Source organism: Vespa mandarinia, chromosome 18 (genome assembly GCF_050613455.1).
Source record: "Vespa mandarinia isolate Hongniang chromosome 18, ASM5061345v1, whole genome shotgun sequence".
Lineage (NCBI taxonomy): Eukaryota > Metazoa > Arthropoda > Insecta > Hymenoptera > Vespidae > Vespa > Vespa mandarinia.
This window is the reverse complement of record NC_140827.1, coordinates 907,917-935,108: the sequence shown is the minus strand read 5'-3', so window position 1 is coordinate 935,108 and position 27,192 is coordinate 907,917. Positions and strand designations below refer to the sequence as shown.

The following is a 27,192-nucleotide window of genomic DNA, read 5'->3' as shown; positions in this document are numbered from 1 at the left end:
CGGCATCCACAGTGGATCTTCCCGGCCTTAACCCATATTGTGATGACGACAGGGTACAAGTCTCCTCTAAATAGTTGTTGATCCGGCCAACAACTATCCACTCGAATAGTTTCCCCAGTTCGCCAATCACGCATATGGGTCTATATGATCCCGGTGAGTCCGGGGGGAACGTCCCTTTTCTTTTTGATAAGGACGAGCCTCGCTATCTTCCACGCTGTCGGGAACTTTCCTGTACTGAGGCATGCGGAAAAGCATTGCGCCAATTTTTTCCCACAGTGTATCGACGCAGCAAGCACAACCACACCCGGTATTCCATCCAGTCCAAGAGCCTTTCTTCCTTTTCCTTTCCGAGCAGCAGCCAAGACCTCCTCAGAGATAGTTACCTCCGAAAGCGTAGGTTCCTGCGGCTCGTCAACTCCCGGTCCTCCTGGGAATAACTCAGAAGATTTTATCTAGTACCTCCTCCTCCATGGTTTCGGTTACTGGTGGGGCATAAGGCCTTAGTTTCCCCAAGACCAGTCTGTAGGGTCTGCCCCATGGATCCTCCTCTAGGGAGTCCAGCAGGTCCCTCCATAAGTTCCTCTTGGCTACTTTAATAGCCCTAGTCAGTGCCTTCCTTGCGTCCCTTCGAGCGTCCAGGCACCGCACAATTTCCTCACTGTTCGTCTTTTTCCTGGCCCTGGAAAGTTTCCTTACTGTAGCCGTCGCAACGGCCTTAAGGTTCGTTAATTCGTCCGACCACCAGTAAGTACTTTTCCTACCGCGGGTTTGTCTTCTTACCCGGGACATGGCCGTGTCGCACGCTTGCTTCAGTGTAGATTGTGCCCACTTCACCATCTTGTCCACACAGTCCGCACCGATCGCACTTCTCCCGCATCTAATTCCACCCGTCCACTCCCCTGAGATGAGGGCCGCAGCCAAGTAGTCCTCATCCCGGTAGTTAACCTTCCAGCGAGGAAGCTTTTTATCCTGCGGGCGAGAGTTTCGGATCACTGAAGCTTCGTGCCTGTAACTATACCTGATATATAGGTGGTCCGACAGGGACTCAGCCTCATCCACTCTCCAGTCCAAGAGGCGGACGCCAGCCGCTGACGTGCCCCACGTTAGATCTATAACGCTCGACCCCTGTGGTCGAACGCACGTGGGACAGCCAACCCGGTTCAGCAGACCCAGATCTACTCTATTGGGCCAGGCACAGAGCAACTCACCCCTCCGGTTACTCTTGCCTTCTGGGTCCCATCTGCTGGACCGGGCATTAAAATCGCCAGCCACCAGCGCTGGGAAAGCGGGGAATGTTTCTAAGAGCTCTTCAAGCTTATCAAGGAGTCTACTAAACATAATCATGTTCTCGCTGGGAGGAAAGTATACGGAAACTACCAGCGAGTCCCCCCATTTAACGGCTACATAGAAAAGGCCCCGACGCACCAGGCTACAAGGTCTTCTACTTTCGCCCACAAGCACCGCGGAGAGTGAAGTCCCTCCTAGGGATGAGATCACCTCTCATTCCCCAAGGAGGAACCCACCAAGGTTCCGCAATGATCGCCAGCTCCACTCTGTCCTCGCGCATGCGCTGTGCCAGTAAGTCCTGTGCACGGCGCGCGTGGTTCATGTTAATTTGTAGAACAGCAGAGAACATTGTCTATGGACTCTCCGCTGTTTCTACCCCTATTGAGGTGCCCGGTACCCCTTGTTCCACCTTCATGTCATCCTGTATACTTCTCCTCTGGGTCGCTTTCACTGTCTCTGCAGTTTTTCGGTTTGTCGTTGTTTCCGGGCCAACATTTGGTGCCCTCACGAACACCTTGTACACCCATTTCTTGGGAGGCACAACCGGGCACTCCCAGGAACTGGCTCGGTGGTTGGTCTGCTTCCGGCCAGCATCTGTGCAAACCGGGCACGCCACTTTGTTCGTACATGATTTGGCACGTGGCCCGGCTTCCCACAAACGTAGCACAAGTCTGTCTCGGACTTTGTGGCCGGGCACGTTGCCACGACATGTCCTCACGCAAGGCACTGGTAGCATATGAGGGGCCGCTGCCTAAGTTCGTGCACCCTCACTTTTGTGAGTCCCACGTCTATTCTGCCCCTTTCCAGGGCCGCTCTTATAACAGGCATCGGAGCCGTGACAGTGGCCTCACCTAGTCTGCCCCTGCCAATCCTGATCTCTCCAACCTAAATGAGGATGGGGTCCGTTCCAGACCGCACCTCCAGAAGTGCGTTCCTTATGACGGTACCATTGGCGTACGCGTCCAGTCCCACCAACCTTATGGTGCTCGTACGCAGGGGGCGGGTGATTTTTGCCCCTGGGACGGCATTCCTCAAGGCCTCCGCCACCCGGTCGGCCTTCGCATTTGCACCTTTGCCTCGTACCTGCCATATAAAGGCACCTGTGAGTCCTCTCCTGCAAGACATGGTGCCGATTCCCAGGTCCTTCAAGTTGATCCCTTCCGTGGCCCGCACGAGTGCATCTCTGTACGTCGTCTCCTCGGTACAGGATAGGGGAATTGCAGCAACTTCTCTTTCCCTTTGCATCTTCTTCTTCCTTCGTTGCGCAACGCTCCTCCTCTTCCTTCTTTTCCTAGGGGGTGCCTGTCCCCGCAAGGGTTGAGGGTCGTTGACTTCATCCTTTGATGTAGCCAGGGAGAGTGCATTTGCTTCTCTGGACCCGTCTCCTCTTTCGGCCAAGCACCTGCACAAAATCATCCTGCGGGGTTAGTGTCTTACCTACACTTACCTGCTTCTTAGGAGGTCTAGTGGACTCAGCACGGAGTGTGGGGCCCTTGCGTGGTCCACTAGCCCCAGTCGCTGCTCCACTCAACGTCTGATGTCGCTGTTGTTGCTGCTGCTGCTGTTGTCTCTGCGGCTGCTGCTGACGCTGCTGCTGTTGCCGCTGCTGCTGTTGGTGCAGCTGTTGCAGTACTTGCTGCAGCTGTTGCTGCACTTGCTGCAGCTGTTGCTGTACCCTGCGGAAAGCCTCCGCCAGTGCCTTCACCGACCCATCTGAATGGCTTGCGTCCGGGGTCCTTGGTTTTGGCAGCCAAGAGAGTCTCCATCCTCCTAATTACCCTTTTGCGGCGGATGTTCTCCTCCGAGATTTCCTTATTGCGCAGCTCCATGACTCTCAGTTCAGCCTTCAGCTGCACAATTGTCTCCTTCGCCGACGGAGGATCATCTCCCCGGGTTTGGAGCCTAACTCTTAGGGTCTTGAGCCCCTCCATAATTTTTCTATGGGTTCTCTTCATGACCCCCGAGATATCTCCCTTCAGGTTCCGGCATTTCAGCCTGGCGCTTTCGGCTTCGATGGAGGCTTCCTTCAGTGTGTCGATCACCCTACCAGTCTCCACCTGAGACAAGGCAGGGGTCTCCGCCGGTCCTCTTTCATCCAGCACGGGCCAGTCTACCCCCGATTCATCCTCCTCAGACATGTAAACCACGGGCCTCGCACGTTTATTCTTCCTCCCTTGTTTTGTTATCGTCAGGCCGGACAACCCCATGCCCTCAACGGCACCTGGCAACCTTTTGCCACTCCTCCAAGTGGCACTCTTCCCTTCCTACACTTCCTGGCGCATTAGATACACCGCAAGCCAAGTCGCCTACCTGTGGTGCCCTTCCTGACGCATTATCCAAAGCTGGGGCCAGGTTGCCTACCCCGAGCTCCTGGCAGTCGTTGGTTGACGACAGCGGTTGGCCTACCACCACCTGATACCGTCGTGGCATGGGTATCCCTCCCATGGCCGCTTATTTCGTTAGTCGTACTATCCATGTTTAGAACAAATCATTACTGACAGCCAGGCTCTCAAAGGAAAGGAAAGGAACGGAAGGAAGCCAAAGAGAGATAGAAAGAGTAGAAAAAGATATGGCAGAAGAGCAAAGATAGAGACAACCATACAAGAACATTCATACATCATTCATACAGTCTCTTTTAGTCGCCTCTTACGACAGGCAGGGAATACTGCGGGGGAAATGTCTCCGAGGTCCTGCTCCAAAGCGAATCGTTCGGCGCTCCACCGGGTACATATGAAGAACGTGTGGTGGTCGTCGTCGTTGATTGAGTCCCCATAGGGGCAGTTGCCGTTTGCTACCTTCCTCATTTTTGCGAGCAGAACAGGCCATGCCCTGTCAAGAATTGGGTGAGGTAGAAATCGACATCTCCCGCCTCGCGGTTTATCCAGTTGTCTAATCGACTGATGTGTCGTGCAGTCCATGTGCCCCTAGGCTCCTGCTCCCATCTGCTTTGCCAGGCCTCGATGCTGTTAGACCTGGCGTTCTTTGATGCCTCCTCCTTCCCCAGAACGGCCTTCTGCTGATCGACAAATTGTCTCTCCTTGGCTGGTAGATCGATCGACAACTAGCACTGCGGGCTCTGAGATCGTGCGGTAGGAGCACGCGATTCAGAGGGCGCCCCTCCTCTGTACCGCGGCTATACGCTTACGATATTTCTCTTTTCGCTGCGCCTCGGCCCATACTTCCGCACCGTACAGCATCACTGCTTCGGCGGCACGCATCAGTAGTCTCCTCATGCACGGCCTGGGACCGTTGACATTGGCCATGAGTGTTCCCAGCGGGGCTACTACTTTTGCCGCCTTGTTGGCTGCCTTGATTATGTGCTCTCTATAATTAAGCTTGTTGTCAAGCATTACACCAAGATATTTAACAGCCGACTTAGTCTGGACCGCCGCGTCTCCTAGGTGAAGCTGCGCAAGGTGTTAATGCGCTTCTTCGTTAATAGCACGATTTCTGTTTTGTGGGCTGCAAAGGATAGCCCGTGTTCTTCCATCCAGGAGATGACTCTGCGCATAATCTGGTTGAGCAGCAGCTGTGCCTCCTGCGTGTCTCTTGCAGTTATGACAACTGCAATGACATCTGCGTACCCAACCAAGAAAGCACCTTCGGGGACTGCCATACGTAGGATACCGTCGTAGAAAATATTCCAGTTATCCGGTCCCAGTATGGAGCTCTGGGCTGCCCCCGATGTCAACTCCAAGCTTCTTGGACCATCGCCAGTACTGTATTCTAGGAAGCGCTCGTTCAGATAGTCCCCGAGTATTCGGAGCAGGTACTCCGGAACAATGAAGTTACGTTCTAGCGCTTCCATTGCAAAGTCCAACCTGACTTGAAGGTTGAAGGAGTTGAAGGCATTTCTCACGTCTAAGGTGGCCAGCAAACACAAAGGGCGGGATCGGTGATTCCCGCGCTCCGTCATTTTAGCGAAAACCTCCTGGACTGCGTGGATGGTGGAGAGGCCGGATCGAAATCCATACTGACGGGCAGCAAGATCGCCCGCTGCCCTTACGGCCGCGAGCAGCCGTGGCCTAAGCAGCTTCTCCAGGAGCTTGCCTGCCGTATCCAGCATAAATATAGTCCTGAACGACGAAGCGGCAACTGCTGGACCCTTGTTCTTGCTAATGAGCACAAGTCTCGCTTTCTTCCACGGGGCGAGGAAGATGCCCCCCTGAGGCACATGTTATACATGTTTAGCAAGAGCTCAGGTTGACTCTGCGCAACAGATTTAATTACTTTCGCTGAAAGTCCGTTTGGACCTGGAGCTTTCTTGTTCCGCATAGAAGATGCGACCCTGAGTAGCTCTTCTTCCGTAAATTGTGGCGCATCGGTTATGTCAGGCGCAGCCGTGCTAATCTCTCTTCAGCTGTGAGGGGAATAGAGTATGCACTATGTATTCCAACGTCCTCGCGTACTGAGGGATTCCTTGCGTTCGAGTCGCCAGCTTGCGTGTGACGATCTGGTACCCTAATCCTCATAGATTTTGGTCTATTTCCAGGCACAGCTCGTTCTAGCACCGTCGTTGACTGACTTTGATGGTCCTCTTCAATACTTTTTTGGCCGCTTGATACTCTGCGGCCAAGGCAGCAACGCCGAGTTCGCGTCTCTTCGCTCGTTGTTCTAACCGTAAAGCCTTACGCACATTTTGCGATCTCGTTCGTCCACCAATATGCAGGACTCCTCTGCGGTTTCGTGCTCTTCTTTGGCACCGCTATCGTGCAAACCTTTTGGATGTGCTGCATAGTTGCAGTAATCATCCGGGCTTGTACAGTTGGCGATAGACTCGCGACTGCAATTTGATGGAATCTCCAACCTTTTCATCTATTACTGAAGACAGCTTCTCTCGATCCATTTTTGCGATAGTCCACCGGGGTGGTCGGGCTGCACTTGTCATGGCTGGCCTCCTATCGTGTACGTCGAATAAAATGTACTGGTGATTGCTCTCGGTGTAATCTTCGATCACCCGCCAGCCAGCGATTCTTGCCACAAGATGTTCGTTGGCTAGAGAGACGTTTGGGATCGTCTCTGTGTAGCCAGGCCTTCGGAAGGTTGACGTCGAGCCTGTATTCAGCACTGCTAGCTCCAGTCTCAACAACACCTCCATGATTCATCTTCCTCTGGAGTACGGCCTGGCCTCCCCCCTTCGAGAGCTTTGACATTGACGTCTCCAGCTACAATGAGATTCCCTTGCATTTCCCGCAGCGCGTCTTCCAGATCGTCCAGTTTGGTCTGGAAGTCGTCTATCCGGTCGTTTGGGGTGAGATATACGCTGACATAGGTCATCGAATTATGTCTCACCCAAACATAACCGCGTCCGTATCCTTGATCTGACACATGTATCTGACGGGGGTCTGAGATCCAGATGGCCACGGTGCCCAATTCGTCGCCTCTACTTCTGCTACCGATTTGCAGCAATCGCAGTCCCTTATCTCCAGCGTAGCTCTGGGCACCAGTTCTCTGATGCTGCTCAATTGCTCCACTTCTTTCCTCAGGGTTTCTGTGAAAGAGTCCCTGATTTCCGCAGTAGTCCTCTTAAGCTCGAGAAGAATACCTCCCTTGTCAATCGGGCCGATTTGACGTCTACCCCTGCAGCGCTAGTCTTGATGCGCTGGTGGATAGCTCCGACTACGTCTGCATAGGTTTTACCTTGCGCGGCGTTGAGGAGGATCGCGTCCGGCCTCGTTCTTCTTCTTGGCCTGTCCTCCGCTTTGCTCTTCTTACTTTTCTCCTGCGGTGGGGGTTTCGTTGCCGTCTTCCCTGGTTTTTCTTTTGTTCTTTTGGTTATTCTTAGCGACCTCCGTCCACTTGGTGGCTTCGGTTGTTGTCGCCTCTTGCCTCGATCTTTTGAGGCTTTCTTCAGAAAACTCCGGCGGGCTTGTGGCTACTCTCTTAGCTGTGCTAGCATCAGTTACAGGGTTAGCACGAGGCCGCTGAGCGACTCGGGCGGGGATCCTCGCTCCCTCTATCTTTTTTCTAGATTTATACAAGAACTCGAGGCTATCGATTATTTCCTCCAGTTCTGGGAGCCCTTGTTTAATCGCATTGTTTATATTCACAGCGGCCTTCATATTTGCCAGGACTTTCGCTTTCTTCTTCTTTCTCTCGCTAGTTCTTCTTTCTCTCTATCTTGTGGTGTTCCCTTCGCAGGCTGAGAGCCTACGCTTTTGTTGCATTGAGCAGCGATGTTTTTTCCAGGTGATTCTGGGGTATTTTGTTGCTTAGTGTTTATTTGATTGGGTATATTTAGTTTTTTTATGTGTTTATTTTCCATGTGTTTTAATTTTTTCCCTCCAGAGTGCCTGGCCGTCTCCGAACGCGGTGCCTCCGTAAGTGGGGGGTGATCACCCTCGCAACTACCCCTATTGTTGCGAAAGCTATTGGCTATAAATGCTTTCAGCATCCGCTCTTGCCGTTCACCTACTTCCTTCATCGGCTTCCTGACACTCCCGTGGGTGCAATGCGTTGACGCCGGGTGTTTTCCACGAGAACCGCGCTTTATGTATCATTCCGCATATCCCTTTCGGGCAGCGTCAACGTACCCGCTAGTCCTCATGGTCCTGCCGTAACCCTGGCTTTGGGCCCTTACAGGGTGCTGTCATCCGGGCCAGATGAGTCCTGGTTTTTTTAGGGATGTTGTACTCCTCGTAGCTCGGGCGCCGATGCTGCTACTTGTCGAAAGGAAAGGAACGCTCCAATCCTCCTCTTGGGGAAATAATAATAATAATAATAATAATAATAATTATTAAGTTTTTCATATATGACTGGCAAGAGTGGGAGACATAGTCCCTACAAAACTTTCGCGCTTGAACTTTACCTCATCTAAATCTTTCAGCAATTCGGCCTTTTTTTGACTATGTCTGGCTTTATATGTGATTCATTAGACCACAAAATTTCTACATAAAATTTAAAAAACAATATATTTTAACGTTATTTTATTATCATAATATGAACATTTCACATATAAATGAAAATTAGAATTATAAAATATTTGTAATATTTAAGTCTATGTACCGTTTAAAGCAATGAGGACGATGTAAATCTGGCTGACGATCGCATGTTTCTCACAAATAAAAGGATTGTTTTTTAGTCTCTTTGGCTAAACAGACAAAACTGTGTATTGCAATATTTTTCTTTTCTTCTTTTACTAGTGAAATATTGTCATTATCATCAGAATCACCGCTTGATCGCATGAAACAATTACTTTCATATTCGTCCTTAATAAATTTACCATCACTGCTATCTTGAGACAATGATTCTTCTATCACATTTTTTGTCATATTGAGTAGTATTTTATACTTTATTTACACAAAAGTTTGACAACAAGAAAATAAATATTAAAACAACTAATTAACTTATCGCGAGAATCATACTTTATAAATAATGTACCTGACAGTATTGTGTCCAAATTTCAAGTCAATCAGTCCGATAGTTTCAAAATCTCGTTATAATTAGGTCGAAAAACATAGTTTCGAGAAAAATGCAAAAATAAGTGTCCAGTTATTTGTATGATAAAATGATTTTTTTTGCTCACTTTTAATCAACGATTTCTATAACATTCCTTCAGCCCATATAATAGACGCATATAATAGTTTTTCAGCAGCAGAATGAGTATCTTAGAATCCTTTCTGAGATGATCTGCGAGTTTGGCGAACGTCTTTCGTGTTCTGTTGTTCTTGGATCTCTGCAATATCTGTCGATACTCGAATTCAATGACGGTATAGTAAAACATTGCTTTCGGTAAATCCTTGATTTCACAAAATTTTTCTTTTCCTCGTAAACCAGTTCTTAGCAGTCAGAATCCTAAAGTATGTTTATGCTATAAGCTTTATTTTTTATGAGAGAAATAAAATTAATACTAGTTGTTTCGTAAGAGTCACACGAAATCACTAATTTAAAATCGAATCCACGAACGCTTGATTCTATGAACTTCACATCATTGTTGCTTGTCTTGTACTTTAGAACGTTACTAATAGCAGAAAAAACGGTGACAAAATTTTAAAATTCAATTCTTGAAACTCGCATCAACCGCTACATCGATATCTTGGTCAGCCTTCAATTTCTTTGCTGAATGATACTCTTCATTTCGAATCGATTTAGCAGGCGATTTTTTTTAAATACTTGTCGATCGATTCTTTCTACAGGTCTTTCCATTTTGAGCTCGATAAATTTGAGTTTTTGGTTTTTCATTTTCCATTTTCGCCGTGAATTTATAATTTCTGCGTGAGAATATGTGCTTCTATATTGCGTGTAAAATACTGGCTGATGCCCCTGAAATTAAAAATAATACGTTTAGCATCGAGGACAGACGGATCAGGTAATTGAGAGTAAGCAGTACACACATAAAAGGACACTATAGGACAACTGTAAACGCTGAGCTATACGGGTTGAACTGTGTGGCTCACCGCTCGCAGTTGCCTGACCCTTCTACCTAGAAACACAGTTTTTCAGGATGCGATATTCCTTTTTGGCTTTTTAATGTTTTTAATTGTTCATCACAGATTATAACCTTCATCTTTTATGATTCTTAAGCTTGTTATATAATTTTCAAATTTATTGTTGTTATGTTACCTGATTAGCTTTCTGAATTGTCTGTTGTGCTTGTTAAGTAATCCTTCGAGCATGATTGTTCTATATTTTCTCCACTTTCCTCTTTTCTCCTTTACGTTTCTCTCTCATTGTTTTTATTATATATTGGCTTGACAACTAAATGATTGCGAATTTTGTCAATAGATAGTCCTAGCACATTCTTTAGTTTTTAACGTGTTTAAAACACCTAATCTATGTTGTTTCTTGTTTTTTGGACTTACGCCTTTAATTTAGCAAAAAAATTGTATCGATTAGTTTTTTAGTTTCGTTTATATTCCAATTTAAAAATGGAAGAACAAGACGCGCATTACAGACATATTTTATTGTATTATTTCCGAAAAGGCAAGAATGCATCGCAAGCACACAATAAGTTATGTGCCGTAAATGGGAATGAAGCCTTGAAAGAAAGACAGCGTCAAAATTGACAAATTTCGTTCTGATAATTTTTCACTGAAATATGCGCAACGATCTGGCGTCCAGTTGAAGCTGATTAGACCCATATCAAGGCCATTATCGATTCAGATCGTCGCAGCACAACACGTGAGATTGTAGAGAAGCTAAAAGTATCATATACGTGCATTCAAAAAAAATTAAAACATCTTGACTATGTCAAGAAACTCGATTTATGGATCTATCAGCAGCTTAAAGAAATTCATTTGACGCAACGCATTAGCATCTATGATTCGCTTCTAAAACGCAATGAAACTGATCCATTTTTGAAAAGCCTAATTACTGGTGACGAAAAGTGGATAGTTTATTACAACGTTAATCGGAAGAGATCGTGGGTGATGAAAGATGAACCAGCCCAAACGACATCAAAAGCAGAGATTCACCAAAAAAAGATTATGCTGTCAGTCTGGTGGAATTATAAAGTAATTTTGTACTTTGAATTTATGCCACAAAACCAAACGATCAATTCAAACGTATACGTTCAACAATTCGCCAAACTGAGCGATGCAATTCAAGAAAAGCGGTTGGTATTGTCAAATCGTAAGGGTGTCGTTTTCAACCATGATAATGCAAAGCCCCACACGTCTTTGGTCATTCGTCTAAAATTATTGGAACTGGGTTGGGATGTTTTATCACATCCACCATATAGCCCTGCTCTTACGTCTTCAGACTACCATTTGTTTCGTTCCATGCAGAACTCCTTAAATGGTAAAATTTTTAATGACGCTGGTAATGTAAAATCACATTTAATTCAGTTTTTTGCTGGCAAAAATCAGAAGTTTCGTGAACATGGAATTATGACACTGCCTGAAAGATGGTAGAAGGACATCGGCAAAATCGGACAATACCTAATTGAATAAATATATATTTTTAAGCAAAAATGTTGAATTTTCTTTCTTATTTAAAATCCGCAATCTCTTGGTTACCAACCCAATCTAAATTGGAGTTTCGTTGAATTTGTATGCTACATTGGTCATCGACGGTGTTGATAATGTTTCTGTTATTTTCGTGAGTTCTTTCGTTGCTTCTTCGATGTCCCCTATTATGTTAAGTTGTATATTGCGATTTATTTGTTAACTAATTCTTTATTAAATTCTTTCGAGTTCGTTTTTCCAGTTGTTAATGTACTTGCTTTAGTTAATCGTGGCTTACTGCAAAGATGCATAATGTAAGTTGAGATACTATCCGAATTTAATTGTTGTAATGTCCTTACCTTTGTTATGTATAGTGTTAAATTTGCTGTGAAGAAATCTATAGTACCTGTAACTACTTCAATGTTTGTCGGTCAATGAGTTTGTTTATCTTCTGTTATTACAGTTGGTTTTTAGTTTTCTATCACTTTTTGTATAAATCTGTCTCTTGTAATTATTTGTGATCCCCATTGAAATCCCCTCTTATTATGGAATTGTTTCGTTTGGGTAATATTTCTTCTTCAATTTCGAGGATAGTCCCAAAAGTACCCGACCTGACATATACATAGCGATTATTTGAAAATAATGACTATAGAAGAAAGTATCAACCTTATAAAGCTTTAGTTTAAAGTTTGACGACGCCACGCTGTTTAATACCAGCCATCATTAGTGAACGCTCTTAGTGAATTTGTAAACATGGACAAAATTGATCATCGTTATGTGATACAATACTTTCATTTGAAAGACGTCAGTCCAACCAATATCAAAGCGGAGCTAGATTCCACTCTGGGAGAATCTGTTTCTTTGTTTACAACAGTATAATATTGGGTAACAGAATTTAAACGAGACTGTACGAGCTGCCAAGACGAACATCGCAATGGTTGACCAAATAAAAGGTGACCACGCAAAAATGTTGAAGAAAATCTACAAAATGGTATAATATGACCGTCAACTGAAAGTGCGCGAGCTAGGAGACATAGTAGGCATTTGAAAAAGTACTGTACATCGTATATTGATTGAAAATTTGAACATAATTTGAACAATATGCGCAAGATGAATGCCGCGATTACTCACATGAAACAAAATCAATGCCGTAAAGATGTTTGAATAAAGTGTTTAGCGAAGTTTCATACCAATAAAGCCGAATTTTTGCGTCAATTCATAACCATGGATAAAACATGGATCCATCACTTCACACCTGAGACGAAGGGGTAGTCAAAGCAATGGACTGAAAGACGAGAATCGGCTCCAAAGACGGCGAAGGTAATTCCATGTGTAGACAAGGTCATGGCGTCAGTTTTTTAGGATGTGCATGGGATAATTTTCATTGATTATCTTCAGAAAAGAAAACAATCAATGGCGAGTATTATACAAACTTATAGCAGCGTTTGAATGATGAAATCAAGAAAAAACGGACGCATTTGACGAAAAAGAAAGTTTTGTTGAAAGACAACACATTAGTTCACACATCCGTTATTGAATATGTGAACTACAAATGGCCAAAATTAATGTGTTAAAGTTCGAATTGCTTTCTCACGCACCCTATTCGCCAGATTTAATTCCCTCGTGTTATTTTCTGTTTCTAAACTTGAAGAAATGACTCGGTGGTAAAAGATTTGCTATGAAGAGGTAGATTCTACGATTAGTGACTATTTTGAAGATCAATGATTCTCACTATAAGGATATTTATTTATAGAACGCTTCAATACGAAGTAGTGTTTTTAAAAATATTTTCTTCACAGATGATATTAATATATTAATAATTGGAAAACAGAATTGCACTCCCTCAGCTATCCTGTGTAGACTAGGCACTACATATGTAGCATGTATCATATTTGCACAAAATAATTTCAATTTCTTCCCTGCTTCTTCCCCATACTATGTATGGTGCTGCATTCGTTGTCAGTAATTCACTATCGTTTGATAACAGAATTCTTAAGACTGAATTTATAAAGTGAAATACAGTTGCATAATTTATTTCTTCTATTATTTTACAACATAATAAGTGTAATTTCGTCGTTTCATCCTCACAAAGCTATCCTACTATTAAATTTGCAATGTATTGCAAATGGTCGTTTCGTTTACAGAAATCCATATGTAATGTTCTCCTATATCTTCCCTAATGGTCTCAATACTTGAATTATACCAATCATCTAAGTAATTTTTGCATAATGTATATGTTTCAAGACTATCGCTTTTGGGCTGTTATTAAATTTTTGTCTCTTTCGCCTGAACGAATCACGATCATCTAGAAAGTTTTGTATATTAATGTACGGTTATTCTAATAAGAAAATTTAGTTTTTTTTTTACAAAGATCCCATATATTTTAATGTCCTGTTAATTGTTCATTAAAATTTTTTCTATTAACAAACGAAAACCATATCCTATAAAATCTATAAATGATCTAGAAATATATAAAAAATTTTGTAAAATCTTATATAATAGGTAATAAAATAAGTATGATATTAAATTATATAAGCAAAAAAAACATTCCAATAGTATATTAAACATAACATATTATAAATATTAAGTAGTAATAATTTGACAAATTTAATATTCTCAACCAGACCAAAAAACTCGATTAGATATGGTTTATACTTTCTTTTGTAACAAACAGCAAGTTTAATTGCAGGCATTAACGATTTATGCCATTACCTAATCGCGTCTAAAACGTTATATATAAAACGACTTTTTTTATTTATAAAAATAAGAATATGCAAGTATTTGAACTGCACAAACAAATGCGGCAAATGACATCGAATTAGTAAAATTCAAAAAAAGTTTTAGATCTATTTTTCCAAAAAGTTCTGCTTGATGATAAAGTTATATTATAGCATGAAAATACGTCATTGAAAGCAGAAATGTTACGTAAAAGTATTTCATGCTATAAAATTCGATAATGTCGCAATAATATAATATAATCTTTGCCATGGTTTGAATATTTTTAATGCGATTATAATATAAGGAAGAAGGTATATAACACTTTCAATGGCAGTACACTTCGAAAAAAAAAAGAAAAAGAAATAAAATAGACAATTAATATTTTTCTATCGAAGATTAAGATCTTTTTGTTTCTGTTATTATTTTTTCTCCCTTCATAGGACTATTATAAAAAGACATTTCATTGAATTCAGATGCTCTTGTATGTGTTGCCCTAGTAGTATAAAGAACATAGTGCTTGACTTCAGTCAAATCAGACCCATAAGATGGTATTTCATTACTTTCTAATGTAAGAAATTTAATACTATTTATACTTGAGATACTACATCTATGCATTTGTGTTACAGAATTATCTTGAATTCTTTTACACAGAAACGAGTTATTTTTGCGTGCATTAAACAAACGATTATTAGTGCCTGTGGGTATACTGGAAGTGATATCTTTGTTTTTTTCATTTTCTTCTTAAATAGTTTAGAAAAAAGACTTGATTCTTTAGGTAAAGCACCAGGAAGAGATGATAAATTCTTGGGGCTTAAAATTTGGAGCTTCAGAAGAAGATTTGATTATTAGTTCGAGAGGGTGTAACTCATGGTAGAACAAGCATCGAAGATATTTTACGTAAATGTTTACGTGGTAGGAGAAATAATCCTTTTTTTAATTTTTGTGTTATGTCTTCTTTCGCTGCCATTGATAAAGAAACTAACACACACAAATCCTGTTTTGGAGTTTATACATTTTCGTATTTTCTTTGATTAGGTATATCAAATAACTCTAGTGGATTTTTCATAGTCATTTAAAGGCTTTAAATTTGATTATCAGAAATATCAATATCCATAGATCGTTCAACCAAATTTTGATCAAGGGCAGCTTGTAACAATTTTGTATATGTATCTGCGTAAATTTGATCTAATTCTTCCACTTGCAATATCAAATCGTTTAATCATTTATTACTGTCTTCTATTTCGCTTTTAATCTCAGTTGTATTTTTCATTTTTTCTTTGAAAGTACCCATTTTCCTACTTCCATTTAATCAAAACAATCAGATTTATGTTTAAAGTTGCTCATGTTTTTTTTTAATTATTTTATTTAAAAGTTTTATTTAAATATTTTATAAATTTATATATTATATATTAATTGTAACTTTCCTTGAGAAATAATTTCTGACTGATTATCAACTATTTCTGTATAATTGTTGGAAAATATATTATTTTCTCTACTGGTATCATTACCAGTAATGTATTTATTGATTTTCATATTTCCTTTCATCATGTTATTAAACTGTATTGAAATTTCATTATTTTCGTAATGAATAATATTTTTCATAAAACTCTCTACATTCTTTACATTGTTTTTATCAATGTTAGTGTTTCCATTCCAAGAATTTGTAATATTTTTAAATTATACTAATTATTCAGTGCGAAAATTTTGTTATTTATTTTTTTATATCAAAATCATTATTATTATATTCATCGATATTACAAGGCACCTTTGGTACTGTATTGGGAAACATAGTAGTCTCGGTTGTTAACATTTTATCACATGTACTATAATCAAAGAAATGAAATTTCAGAAAGATCAATAAATCAAGAAAGCAAGCATACCCGTATCTAATGGCAATTTCTTAAATGATAATGGGTCATTTGTCATACCGTCTGATGGCCTTTTGAATTGGACATAAATTTGTACCGGTTGTTGTATTTTTTGTACAATAACTAGACGTTCTAACCTCGATTACTGTTTAATTATAATAAATTATATAGTAACAGAAGGAAATATAAAGTGTACAATAGTAAACAAAATAATGTTTTGTACCTGTTTGTTTACTTGAGATGGTTGAAAATCTTCCTATATAATGTGTTCGTCTTTTTTCAAAAAATCTAATTTGAATATGTACTTTTGGCGTGCACTTTCTCACATAAAATAATCTTCCCCATATCATTAGCAATAATAGCATTACAATGACTTATCATTAATCCTACCGACACTTCATGTATACCTATTCCTACCACGATCGGTCAAATGACCGATCTTAAAATGTAATATTTCTTCATTTAGAATGAAGATAATAGCCAATAGTCTAGTACGTGTCCAGGCCAGATTAACCCTTCGCCTACAATATCGTATGAAATTCGTGGTATGGAAATCGGACCAAACATGTAAAAGCTGTGATAAGTCGTTCCGGCTAAACGTAAACACTTGCCAGTATCATAATTGGGTCCAACGTGAACAGCACAGTTCCGACTCGGATTTTCCCGATGTCTTTTTGTCTTAGCCGGGTCAGACTCATTGTTAATTTTCCAATTTTACAGAAGTTAGGTGCAAATAAAAAAGAATTAGACATTATTAATATAATAATTGATATGTTCTGGGAAAATATTGTAACGGAGATGAATCGGTACGCAGAACAAATAATAAACAATAAAAATAAAAGACGAAAAACCGACGAAACTTGGTTTTCTGTAGATTGTAAAGAAATAAAAATTTATTTTACATTATGTATAACAATGGTTCAGAAAAAAGAGCTAGCAATTCAAATGAATTGATTTAAGAGGGCCATTACAAAAACACCAATATTTAGAGAAACGATGTCATTTAAAAGATTTTTCAAATTGTTTAAAATTTTTTTTAAATTATATACTTATATATTTTTTAAAATTATAACACAAACAGTTTTTTTATATTTTAACTGTGGCAAATAATATCTTTAATCTCTTTTCTTTGTGTCTTGCACTGCAAGCTATTCAATAATTATATGTAACAAAGGATTCTAGTTTCTACTTTTTAATGTCTTATTTGCTTTGTAATATCTTTTATGCTCATAATCAGTTAACTGCACATTCAGAAAATACTCAAAATTTATTATTAATAAATAATTCTTTTCGTTGGTAAAATTTATTATATATTAGCAAAAGATTGTGATCCTTATCTTCTGTGTAACTAACATTTTATTTGCTGATAGTTTTGATAATAATAACATTAATTACTTTTAATTTGATAGCCTCATTTAGTCCAATTGAATGAGTTACTATAACAGTGTGAAAGGTTATGAAAGCTACAAATATATCATACAACTTGCACAATACGTTTTAATATAAATTTTTTTTGAATATACAACTAATATATTGAATTTTAGCATTAGTTCAAATATTTTGGATGTTACATTTAAAAACAACCAATTTTACGAGAAATGATATTAGAACTCGTATTCAACGAGCAACTAATTTTTTAGAATATATAAATATGAAATTTGCCGAACATTTCATAACTGAAGAAAATATTTGCGTTGATGAATTCGTTGTAAAATTTAAGTAGAAAATAAGTTTTATTTTTACATATAATCCCAATAAACCTACCAAGTGGAGCATTCAAATATACGTTTTAGCAGATTCAGATATGTATATAGCATTCTTCCATATTACGGAAGTATCACTTCCGAAAATCTTTCGAGGCCAGATTAGCATTAGAATCGTCCTGCATCTGTATCAACAGTTATTAGATAAAGTACCTACCGAAAAGGATATCACATTCACATCCACAGTTATTATACTAGTGTATGCTTAGCTGAAAAATTAAAAAGAATGAAGTGTCACTTAACCGGTACCGTAAGAACAAATAAAAAAGGTGTCCCGACAATTCTGAAGAAACCAAAATTTCATAAGAGCAGGATTAAGAGAATAGTATCATTATTGAGCAATTTGCATAATGCTGGAATAATAACCACTAAAAGATGTATATAGGAGACATAGAAGAAGTAATCGAAAAGTCAAGTGTAGTTATCAGTTACACAAAAGTCGATGAGTGGTGTTGATCAAGCTGATCAAAATGCATTCAGTTATTACTTTTTGAGGTGGTGGCGCAAACCGTTTTTCTGCTGGATGGGACCATGAAAGTATAAATCCTCAATAAATATGTACAATACAACAAAAATGAGAAAGAACTGACCCGTTTACAATATCGGAAAATTTTATAGCTCATATATATAGCTCATAGGAAATTTATATAATAAATATCTTTTGTTTATTGTAATTATATAAATATCCTATTATAAGTTGATATTTATATAATAAGTAATATCAAATACATTCACAAGCACGTGTAATCTTTATTTATATACAAGGAAATTATTATATATTTATATAATAAGTACAAAACTCTGAGAGAAATTTCTAAAATTGGTAGGTAGACCACCATAGTTCACGATTCCAAGAATCATTGATAGATATGGATAATCCACGAAACAAATGTAAAATCAAAATAAATTAGTACACTAACCGATGCATAATTCGAAAAATAAAACAAAATCCAAAGATAAGTGCAATAAACATCGCTGGTGAACTTACAAATAATCTTAACCCTTTCGCGAGGGGTAACGTCTATATACGGCAATCACTTGGTGCATCACAGCAGCTGACGTCGTCTACATACGATAGTCACTTTTCGGCTGACGGAGGCTGACACCGCATATACGCGGCAATCATTTATTAGTTTACAGCTGCTGACGCCCTCTAGATACGGCAGTCAGTTGTTGGTTTATAGAGTGTTATGCCCGATGCCACTCTTACACTTAGCAAAAGACGCATAATTTTTATTTCCTCGTGTCCACCATATAAGGAGTCATCATATCAATGTTATACGCATTAGATATAAAATGGGGATACACCTTTACATACATTACAATCTCTTTATTATTCTAAAGGACAATACAAGTTTTAAGAAACTTATTTCCATCAATCACTAACACCATTATATGACATATTTGAGCCCGACGTAAGGGGAGTCGTAAATAAAACAAATTAATTCTCTTATAAAACAGACGATAGTAAGTAAAAGAGATACCTTAGTGCTTAAGTACTCGTAGTCTTATAACTAAACTATTATAAAGATATAATACTAATACAATGGGAAGGACAGAAAGAGAAAGTGAAAAGGCAGTGAGACACAGATGTATTTCAGATGTAGAAAAGCAGCGTGTCACAAATGTGTTCCTCAGAGGGAAAGAGAAAGAGGAAAAGAGCGAGAATCAGCAGACTCGGGATAGAATGCTCCGAACGGCTGGAAATTCTCTTTCCACCATACACAGATGCTGCGCTCCCCACCATGCTCACGAAGGCACTATCCCCACCATGGTTCACGACGGCGGCAGTCCCACCATTCTCGGCAGCGTCGGCATCCCGAGCCGCCTACCGCAGTTCAATAGAGTATATAAGCCGTGTAGAATGGTCATTCTGTCTTTCACTTCTCGGAGGTTAATTCTTTGTCAAAACCTCGAAGTTATACTTTCGTCAGAGGTGCGTACAAATCGCACGAGCAGAAGACAACTTCCTACAATCCTCCTTACTATTCAGCCTGAAAACCTCCAAGTTATACTTTCTACATACTCACGTATGCCGAGAACGAGTCGTGTCGATAGGAATTATCTTTTGTACCAGCTTCTCGCGAAGTTATATGATATCCATATGTACTTTACCGATGTCATCGGGACCTATGGCAGCAAGGAAGCGAGCAAGGAGAACGAAGGGCCTTACCGTCTCATCTCGATTACGTTCAACAGGAAGCCTGTATCAATAGTTCATTTACCACCTCATGACCCGCGAACACCCAGGAATTTGAGGATCGAAGCGGAATTTACGGCGATCACGAAACAAGGTAAGTGCATCCATTTTTTTCGCAAGTGTCGTGTCTCGAGTCATTCTGTGTGTGTTTGTATACCAATCTCGAGCCACATAGCAGGTAAGGGCCAAAAAGATACTAATCTCGCGGTATGTAGGGACTCCTCGAAAAATTTCTTTGTAATATTTTTTTTTGAGGCCCGTAACGAGCGGGTCGTAACAATCGCTCTCGAAATTTACAAATTGGGATTTTAGGAAATATCAGTTTTGTACCGTTATCAACTTCACACACGTAAATATTATCTTTCAGTTAGAAGTCATTTTAATAAAATTTGTTGCGATCACTTAATACAATCGTATTTTGTAAAATATTTCTTTACCATCAACATTTAATTCTCTAAATATTCAAAACCATCTGAGTGTTCAGAACCATTGTTGTTGAATCATCTATAACATTCTGTAGCTCTATATTAAGAACAAATTTTCTCACGAGTTTGCGATAGATTTTTGCCTTTTCGGTAATAAACAAGAAAATCTGACAAAAATGTTCTTTATTTTCTGAGATTTTCTGACAAAATCTAACAATATTTCACAAAAAATACTATGACTAATTGATCTCAGCAAAATCTTATTAAAATAATACCAGAAATGTCGCTTTTATAAAATGAAAAATAATATTTATATACGTAAAGTTAATAATGGTTTTAAAAGTTATTTTCCGTCCACATGTGGAGAAAACGGAATGTGTATATATATATATATATATATATATATATATATATATATATATATATATATATTATAAAGAAAATTTTCTAAGGTTGCGCCAACCCTTATTTTTTTAGACAAAAATCTGTTGATCAACCAATGAAGTGAACATCGTACTTTTTCTTTTATTAATTATTGCGTTTTCCAGGAAGTTCGTGTTGACTTTTGGGAGGCACGAATTTTTCGTACGTCCCAATATATTAAATAATTGTTACTGATAAACAAATGTGACAATTTGACAGGCATCATTTCAGTCTTTTGATCTGCTTCCTCTTCGCTTTAATATCAATCTATTGATAGATTGCTGGAGAAAGTAAAGACTTCAAGGGAGAAACACAAGTGGAGAACTGTCGTTTTCCATTCAAGAGTTAATTTGGAGGTGAACTACATTCTTAATCAGTGACGTCATCAATAAAAGGATAAGCATTTCGAGAAATATCGAAACTTCGAACAGGAATTGTAAGATAGTTGCGTCCTTCAAAGTATCATTCTTACAGAGAGAATAAAAACAGTCTCAATCCCGAGAGGAGTTTTGCGCTAACCGAAAACGAGGCAAGTTACTAGATTGTAATAGACGGACCGAAAGAAACAAGATTTTTAACTTTGTTTTTTTTTTATTCAAGACATGATCCGTGACGTAATATATTAAAATTTAAAAACTATTGGTAAAAATCTGTGAAGAATGTATTTTTGAAAGCATCACTTCATATTGAAGTGTAAAAAAAACATTACAAAATATTCTTTTGCCATTAGAATCTATTTTAATTAGATGGAATACGTAAATTGAAACTGCACTATTTTATATCGAACATTTTGATAAAATAAGAAATATAAGTAATATGCAATCATTTGGTAAGAAAAACTTTTTTGTATATACATACGTATTTATTCTATTTTTTATGTTAATAGTAGTTGAACATTTTAATATAATAGATGTTACAGTAATTAAGATTGCAAAAGATATAGTCTAATAAAAAAAACTTGCACAAGATTTAATCTTTATGAAAACTTATTTTAGCTTTTTACCGACCACAAGGGAAAAGTTAGAAATCACAAATTTACCGCCAACCACTTCAACAGAAGTATATTTAAATTGTATTAATCGTCTGTGCAATATACCTGGTAATTGTGGAGAAAAAATCAAAAAGAAAGCAAGGGGAATCAAATGCATCTAACACAGTGCCATGATTGAGAAATACTAAGGCCATCAAATATATCTATCCGAAGAAGAGTAAACCATGAAATGTAAAAGAAGGAAAGACTAGCATACCTGGTGCGAAAATTTTACAATGTTACCAAAAAAATTTTGCAAGTTTTGGAACAAAGACAGCTAAAACTCAGACCTAAAAGGTTACCATATACTGCTCAGATTATATTGAAACCGAAAGATTGATGATTTGATGAAAATTAATTTTTCATTTTTGATCTTCTAATAAAAATTTTTAATTGTTGAATAGTGCACATTTTATTGCTGAATATATTCTAATTAGCGATGATGTTCAAAATTCATTTACTGTCAATATTCATTCAATTTTTACAATTATAAATATTTACTACTGTACTCCGGTCACTGATAATTAACTGTGATAATACAGGAGAAATAGTCTGCGGTCACGTATGAACACCATGACGAGCAACGTGTAAACTACTTTAGGCTGGTTTGATAAAAACTATAGCAAGTTAAACGTTTTTTATATGACATTTAATAATATGTTTCAAGAAGTTATTATAATGAAAATGAATTTTTATGCTAAATATATAATATAAGCGATGAAAATAAAATAAACAAAATCGTAACGCGACTTAACATTTTGCCGGCCGCGCATTTATCGAAGCGCCGTTACGCTGTCGCCGGCGAGATTCACGCAGGTTCTATTGTTCGCCAACGGTGATATTTACTCAATTTTTCGCAACATAATTACTTGGAATATAATTATTATTAAAGAAGGCACTAAAATAACTGTTACACTATTTTTATTCCATAGTTTTATATTTTTTAATTAGTACTAAAACATTTTATTTAAAAAATTTAACCCCTAAGATTCATAGTTCATTTTAGTATGATAATTTTCAAAACATTTTCCAACATGCAGAGGAACGTTGCAGGAAGAACACATATGCAGTGGAACTTCTTTTCCTGGCGGCAGTGCAGACTTTACAAGCCCTTCGCGGGTTTTGAATTCTCCCATTACCACTAATACGTGTTATACTATGTTTCCTCATGTCCGCGGTAAACCTGTCTGGTCGATCATACCTTGGCGATCTTTTATTACTTTGAGCAGCCAATCTTGATTGTTGCTCCTCTTTATTCTCATTAATCCATGTTAGTGCAAGATTTAGTAAAAATTGTTTGAATCTAATAGGATTTTCGGAATTTTTTATGCATATCAGGTACGCGTTGAGTAATGCACAGTTTGTGACTGTTATATTTGTTACTGATTCGTTTATAAGATAGCGATGGTTATTACTACCGTATATGGAAGTTATTAACTTGATCATTCATAAGAATTGTATATGTTAAAACTATACTTATTTTTTTATACTTCCTTTTAATACTTATTTTTAGATACTTTTCTTTTTTTCGTATGCGTTATGTTTTGTTAGTACATTTTTTTTATTACATATAAAATATATTTAGAATATATTAATATGTAGTATTATGTGTATTTTACATATTTTCAAAAAATATTTGAATGGAAATATATATATACTACGATAATTTTTTATATTATACTAAATTACTATATTAACACATACTATATACATTTAATTATTTTTATATACCTATACATATATCTTAAAAAATCTGCATATATTCATGTTCTTTACTTTATATTAGATTCTCTCTTTTATGTATTCGTGATGTGTGTGTGTGTGTATATATATATATATATATATGTAAAGAAAGTATACTTTCTTCAGGCAGATTTGCCGCGGGTCTCATAGCCCGCCCTTCCATTGTCCTTTATTATTTACAATTTCTTTTGTGACCTACAAATCGAGTCGTTAAGATTTGGAAGAGAAACGGGCAGTATGAAATATAACATAGAAGAGAAAAGCAACACGAGAGCTAGAAGAAGATTCATAATATAATAGAAATAAAATTTAACATTGTGAATAATAAACGTAATTGTCGTTTCTTTATTCACAGGTAAGACTAATCAAAAACTAAGCATTAATTAACAAATAAAGATTTATCACTTTGTTCACAGAGAAACATATTTTCGTTTATCACCACCCACAATCAATCCGAAATATTATATATATATATTTATATATTCCTATATATTTTTCATTTTAACTAATAAATATTTATTAAATTTATAAAAGTATAATATCAGAAAGGACGAAAAATCGACAAATTTAAAATGAAACTATTAAACGAAATGTATAACGAATTACTGAACGAAAAAAACAGTTATAAATTTCAGAACATTAATAATATGATGGGAATATATCATTGAAAATATAATTTATGAAGATTTACTATTGCAATTATTCTGTTTTGGAAATTTTTCATAGTTTCTATTGTCAATGCACGATTGAGACTACATATATAATGTATATATACGTGCATATATAGGCATATATGTGATGGGGAATACATTATAATGCGACCAAATAAAAATGAGAATTAATTGTAACAAGCAACACGTTTCGCACATGAAAACCTCTTTATAAATGTAAACTGATCGTCTGTGGTAAATGCTTCTGTTTCACGAGCAGATGTTGCATTTGAAAATATATTAAAGGTCGGAATGTTTTGTTAGTTCATGTCCTTGAATCAGTATAAATCTGCTCTTGTAACTGGTTTTACTGGACGGGCAATAGACTGTCGCGATATTGTGAACTTGAGATGGAGAGAGAGAGAGAGAGAGAGAGAGAGAGAGAGAGAGAGAGAGAGAGAGAGAGAGAGAGAGAGAGAGAGAGGGAGAGAGAGAGAGAGAGAGAGAGAGAGAGAGAGAGAGAGAGTGTGAGCGAGAGGATGAGCGGGAGGGGGGAAGAGAGAGAAAGAGAGAGATGAGCGATATGGACAAATCTCATGTTAGCATTATCCGTTTAGAAAATACACCAATGAGAGACTATGAAAAATTCAAATTGAAACACTGAACTTGTTCGTTAATTGTTATTTAAGATTTTCAAAAGAAGATAAATAAAGAAAGTAAAAAAAGTTAAAAAAACACGCACACACGCAGAAATAAAATTCGAGCACGTGAGTAATGCGTGTGAGTCGGAATTATCTTTCGACACGCACACACTTGCTTTTGGCCGGTTCCACATGCTTTCTTCCCTCTCACTCATTCGTTATAACTCTCTCTTTTTCTGTCTCTCTGTCTCTCTCTCTCTCTCTCTCTCTCTCTCTCTCTCTCTCTCTCTCTCTTACTCGCTATCAATCTCTTCTTCCCGTTCAATTCTTCGCTCTCTATGAAACCTGTACTTCCTATTCTTTCTTACACCCTCCTACAAACCGTAAGCACACCCACTGCTCCACCATTATTTTGCCGTAGTTGATTCTTCGCGTTGTTTATAAATTTATGAACGACTCATCTCGACGTCACGTATTTACTTCTCCCTTCTTAGCACTATCTTCTCATTTATTATTTTACACTTCTATGTATATGATATTTATATTAATATATATTTTATGTATATATGTATGTATGTTTGTATGTATGTATGTATGTATGTATGTATGTATGTATGTATGTATATATGTATGTATGTATGCATGTATATAACTATCTATCTATCTTTGATTTATCAGTTGCATATATGCGTTATTTATATCGCATATATTTATATTGCATTTATATTGCATATTGCATATATTTATATCGAAAAGCATCGTTCTGTTTGACTGATCGATATTTATTTCACATGTTCATTACAATGTTTATAATATGAACTAATTTATTAAATTATTTATGACTCCTGATATCCATGATATTAGAACCATTACCGACAATTTGCGTAACATGAAAAAGAAACTATTCTTGGTGAAATTATTTCCAATTTTTGTAGATTATCATATTTATCGAAAAAAACTTTATTTAAGTATAATTAAAATGATTTTATATATTTATATACATACATTTTTATTTTTTATATAATATATTCTGCTTTTTTTTACAGAATACCGATGGTTCATAATATATGTAATAACTGAAACTAATTTACTAATCATATCCGGAACATAGATATTATTTATTTTTTTAGTAAAGATCAATATACGAATTCGTTACCGTATCTGCGAAATTTCTTTCCTAGTCCTATTTTGTTATGGATTCCACTGTAGAAGTTAATTTTATATTATTGTTATTATTACTACTATTACAATAATAATAATAATATGTGATATAATAATATAATAATAAGAAGCAGAAAAAGGATATATTTATTCTATATACATCATGAGACATATGATGACGGTAATTTATGATAACAAAAGTAAAAATGTCATTTTACGTGTGGTTTTATGCACGAACACTTAAATCGTGTTCTTAATATTTCGACACATAATCGCCTATCGATAGATATCTCTAATCTTTTGCACTTTGAGCAATTTTTAATACCAACAACTCCGAGTCATTTTTACTATGAGCTATCAGCTATTCCAGGATTATTTCTCGAGATTGATTACAATAAGCATATACCAAAATATCTTGCTACATGTATAAAAATACAGAGTTGTTCATGGATGCTGTCGCAGTGGCGAACAACGGAATGCAAATAATGAAACAATACCTAATGAAAAGTGAAAAACATTTCTTTTGTTTTTGTTCGTTATAGTTTCTTCTTGTCTTACTATCTAATGATCGTTATGCATTTGTTTTCATATTGTTTCTTACTCAGGATAAGTCGAAGCTAATTGGCTTTAATATTATAATATAAAATTGATTAAATAATATTTTTATGTATATAAATAATGTTTATGCACATTTTTATTATTATTATTATTATTATTATTATTATTATTATTATTATTATTATTATTATTATTATTACATTGTATTATTATTGTTATTATTTTTAGTAGAAAAAAAACATTAATTGTCAATTGTCAATGTCTTTTAGTTCATTTTTAATTGTAGGTTGTAAAGAAGGAAAAAAAAAAGGAAAAAGAAAGAACAAAATATTGCAAAATAAAGTAGCTATGCGCAGATAGTGAAAGAACACCGATTCATTTTTCAACCTATCTCTAGAATAACATATTGTAATACAATAGTAACATAAGCAGGTTTAATAGTACTTAGTCTATGAACAATAACTAACTTATTTCTAGTTACATTTTCTAACGCACTGTGAACCATTTTTTTGCTTTCATAATCCAATGCATTAAATTTAAAAAAGATAAAATTCATACAGAGTACACAATCAGATATGTGACTAATTATATTTAGTCTTTTTACATATCATTGCTTCGACTAATATTAAAATCGATGGTTGTTTTATTCCACCAAATAATACTGCGCCTCTCTCATCATTTTAAGTTTTATAACTTCTTGGAAATTTTGTAATGAATTCATGAGCATTAGCTTCTTTTGCCGCTTTTATGATCTGTAACATTAAATGATGTACAATATATAATGAAATACTTTGAAAAAATATTGAAATTTGTATTCATATATTATTTATTTTTTTTTCAT

At 37.2% G+C, this 27,192-nt stretch overlaps 3 protein-coding genes and 1 pseudogene across 3 annotated transcripts in view; 1 reads left to right on the top strand and 3 right to left on the bottom strand.

The window, feature by feature from the left end:
- Nucleotides 1–4,087: 4,087 nt before the first annotated feature.
- On the bottom strand, nucleotides 4,088–4,637 carry LOC118445672 (uncharacterized). The gene is made up of 2 exons (XM_035875360.2): nucleotides 4,433–4,637; nucleotides 4,088–4,329 (listed from the first exon to the last, which is right to left on the bottom strand). The coding sequence occupies exons 1-2, from the start codon at nucleotides 4,635–4,637 to the stop codon at nucleotides 4,088–4,090; spliced, it is 447 nt and encodes a 148-aa protein (XP_035731253.2).
- Nucleotides 4,638–14,285: 9,648 nt separating this feature from the next.
- On the bottom strand, nucleotides 14,286–16,102 carry LOC146872425 (uncharacterized; annotated as a pseudogene).
- Nucleotides 16,103–18,360: 2,258 nt separating this feature from the next.
- LOC118450973 (uncharacterized) lies at nucleotides 18,361–23,013 on the top strand. The gene is made up of 4 exons (XM_085662526.1): nucleotides 18,361–19,814; nucleotides 20,846–21,097; nucleotides 21,169–21,397; nucleotides 21,564–23,013. The coding sequence occupies exons 1-2, from the start codon at nucleotides 19,067–19,069 to the stop codon at nucleotides 20,860–20,862; spliced, it is 765 nt and encodes a 254-aa protein (XP_085518652.1). The 5' UTR covers nucleotides 18,361–19,066; the 3' UTR covers nucleotides 20,863–21,097; nucleotides 21,169–21,397; nucleotides 21,564–23,013.
- Nucleotides 23,014–26,970: 3,957 nt separating this feature from the next.
- LOC118445632 (uncharacterized) overlaps nucleotides 26,971–27,192 on the bottom strand; it is a 104,436-nt gene continuing 104,214 nt past the window's right edge. Inside the window, exon 7 of the transcript XR_014983199.1 lies at nucleotides 26,971–27,103. The gene's annotated coding sequence lies outside the window, so the exon portion shown is untranslated. The remainder of the gene's footprint in view (nucleotides 27,104–27,192) is intronic.

What these genes read in the sequence shown, in the direction of transcription:
- LOC118445672 (XM_035875360.2), bottom strand. Translation starts at nt 4,637, where the DNA reads ATGCTTGACAACAAGCTTAATTATAGAGAGCACATAATCAAGGCAGCC. An exon ending in GCAGCGAAAAGAGAAATATC is followed by an intron (nt 4,330 to 4,432) that starts GTAAGCGTATAG and finishes TCGATCTACCAG; the next exon opens with CCAAGGAGAGACAATTTGTC.
- LOC118450973 (XM_085662526.1), top strand. Translation starts at nt 19,067, where the DNA reads ATGGGAAGGACAGAAAGAGAAAGTGAAAAGGCAGTGAGACACAGATGT.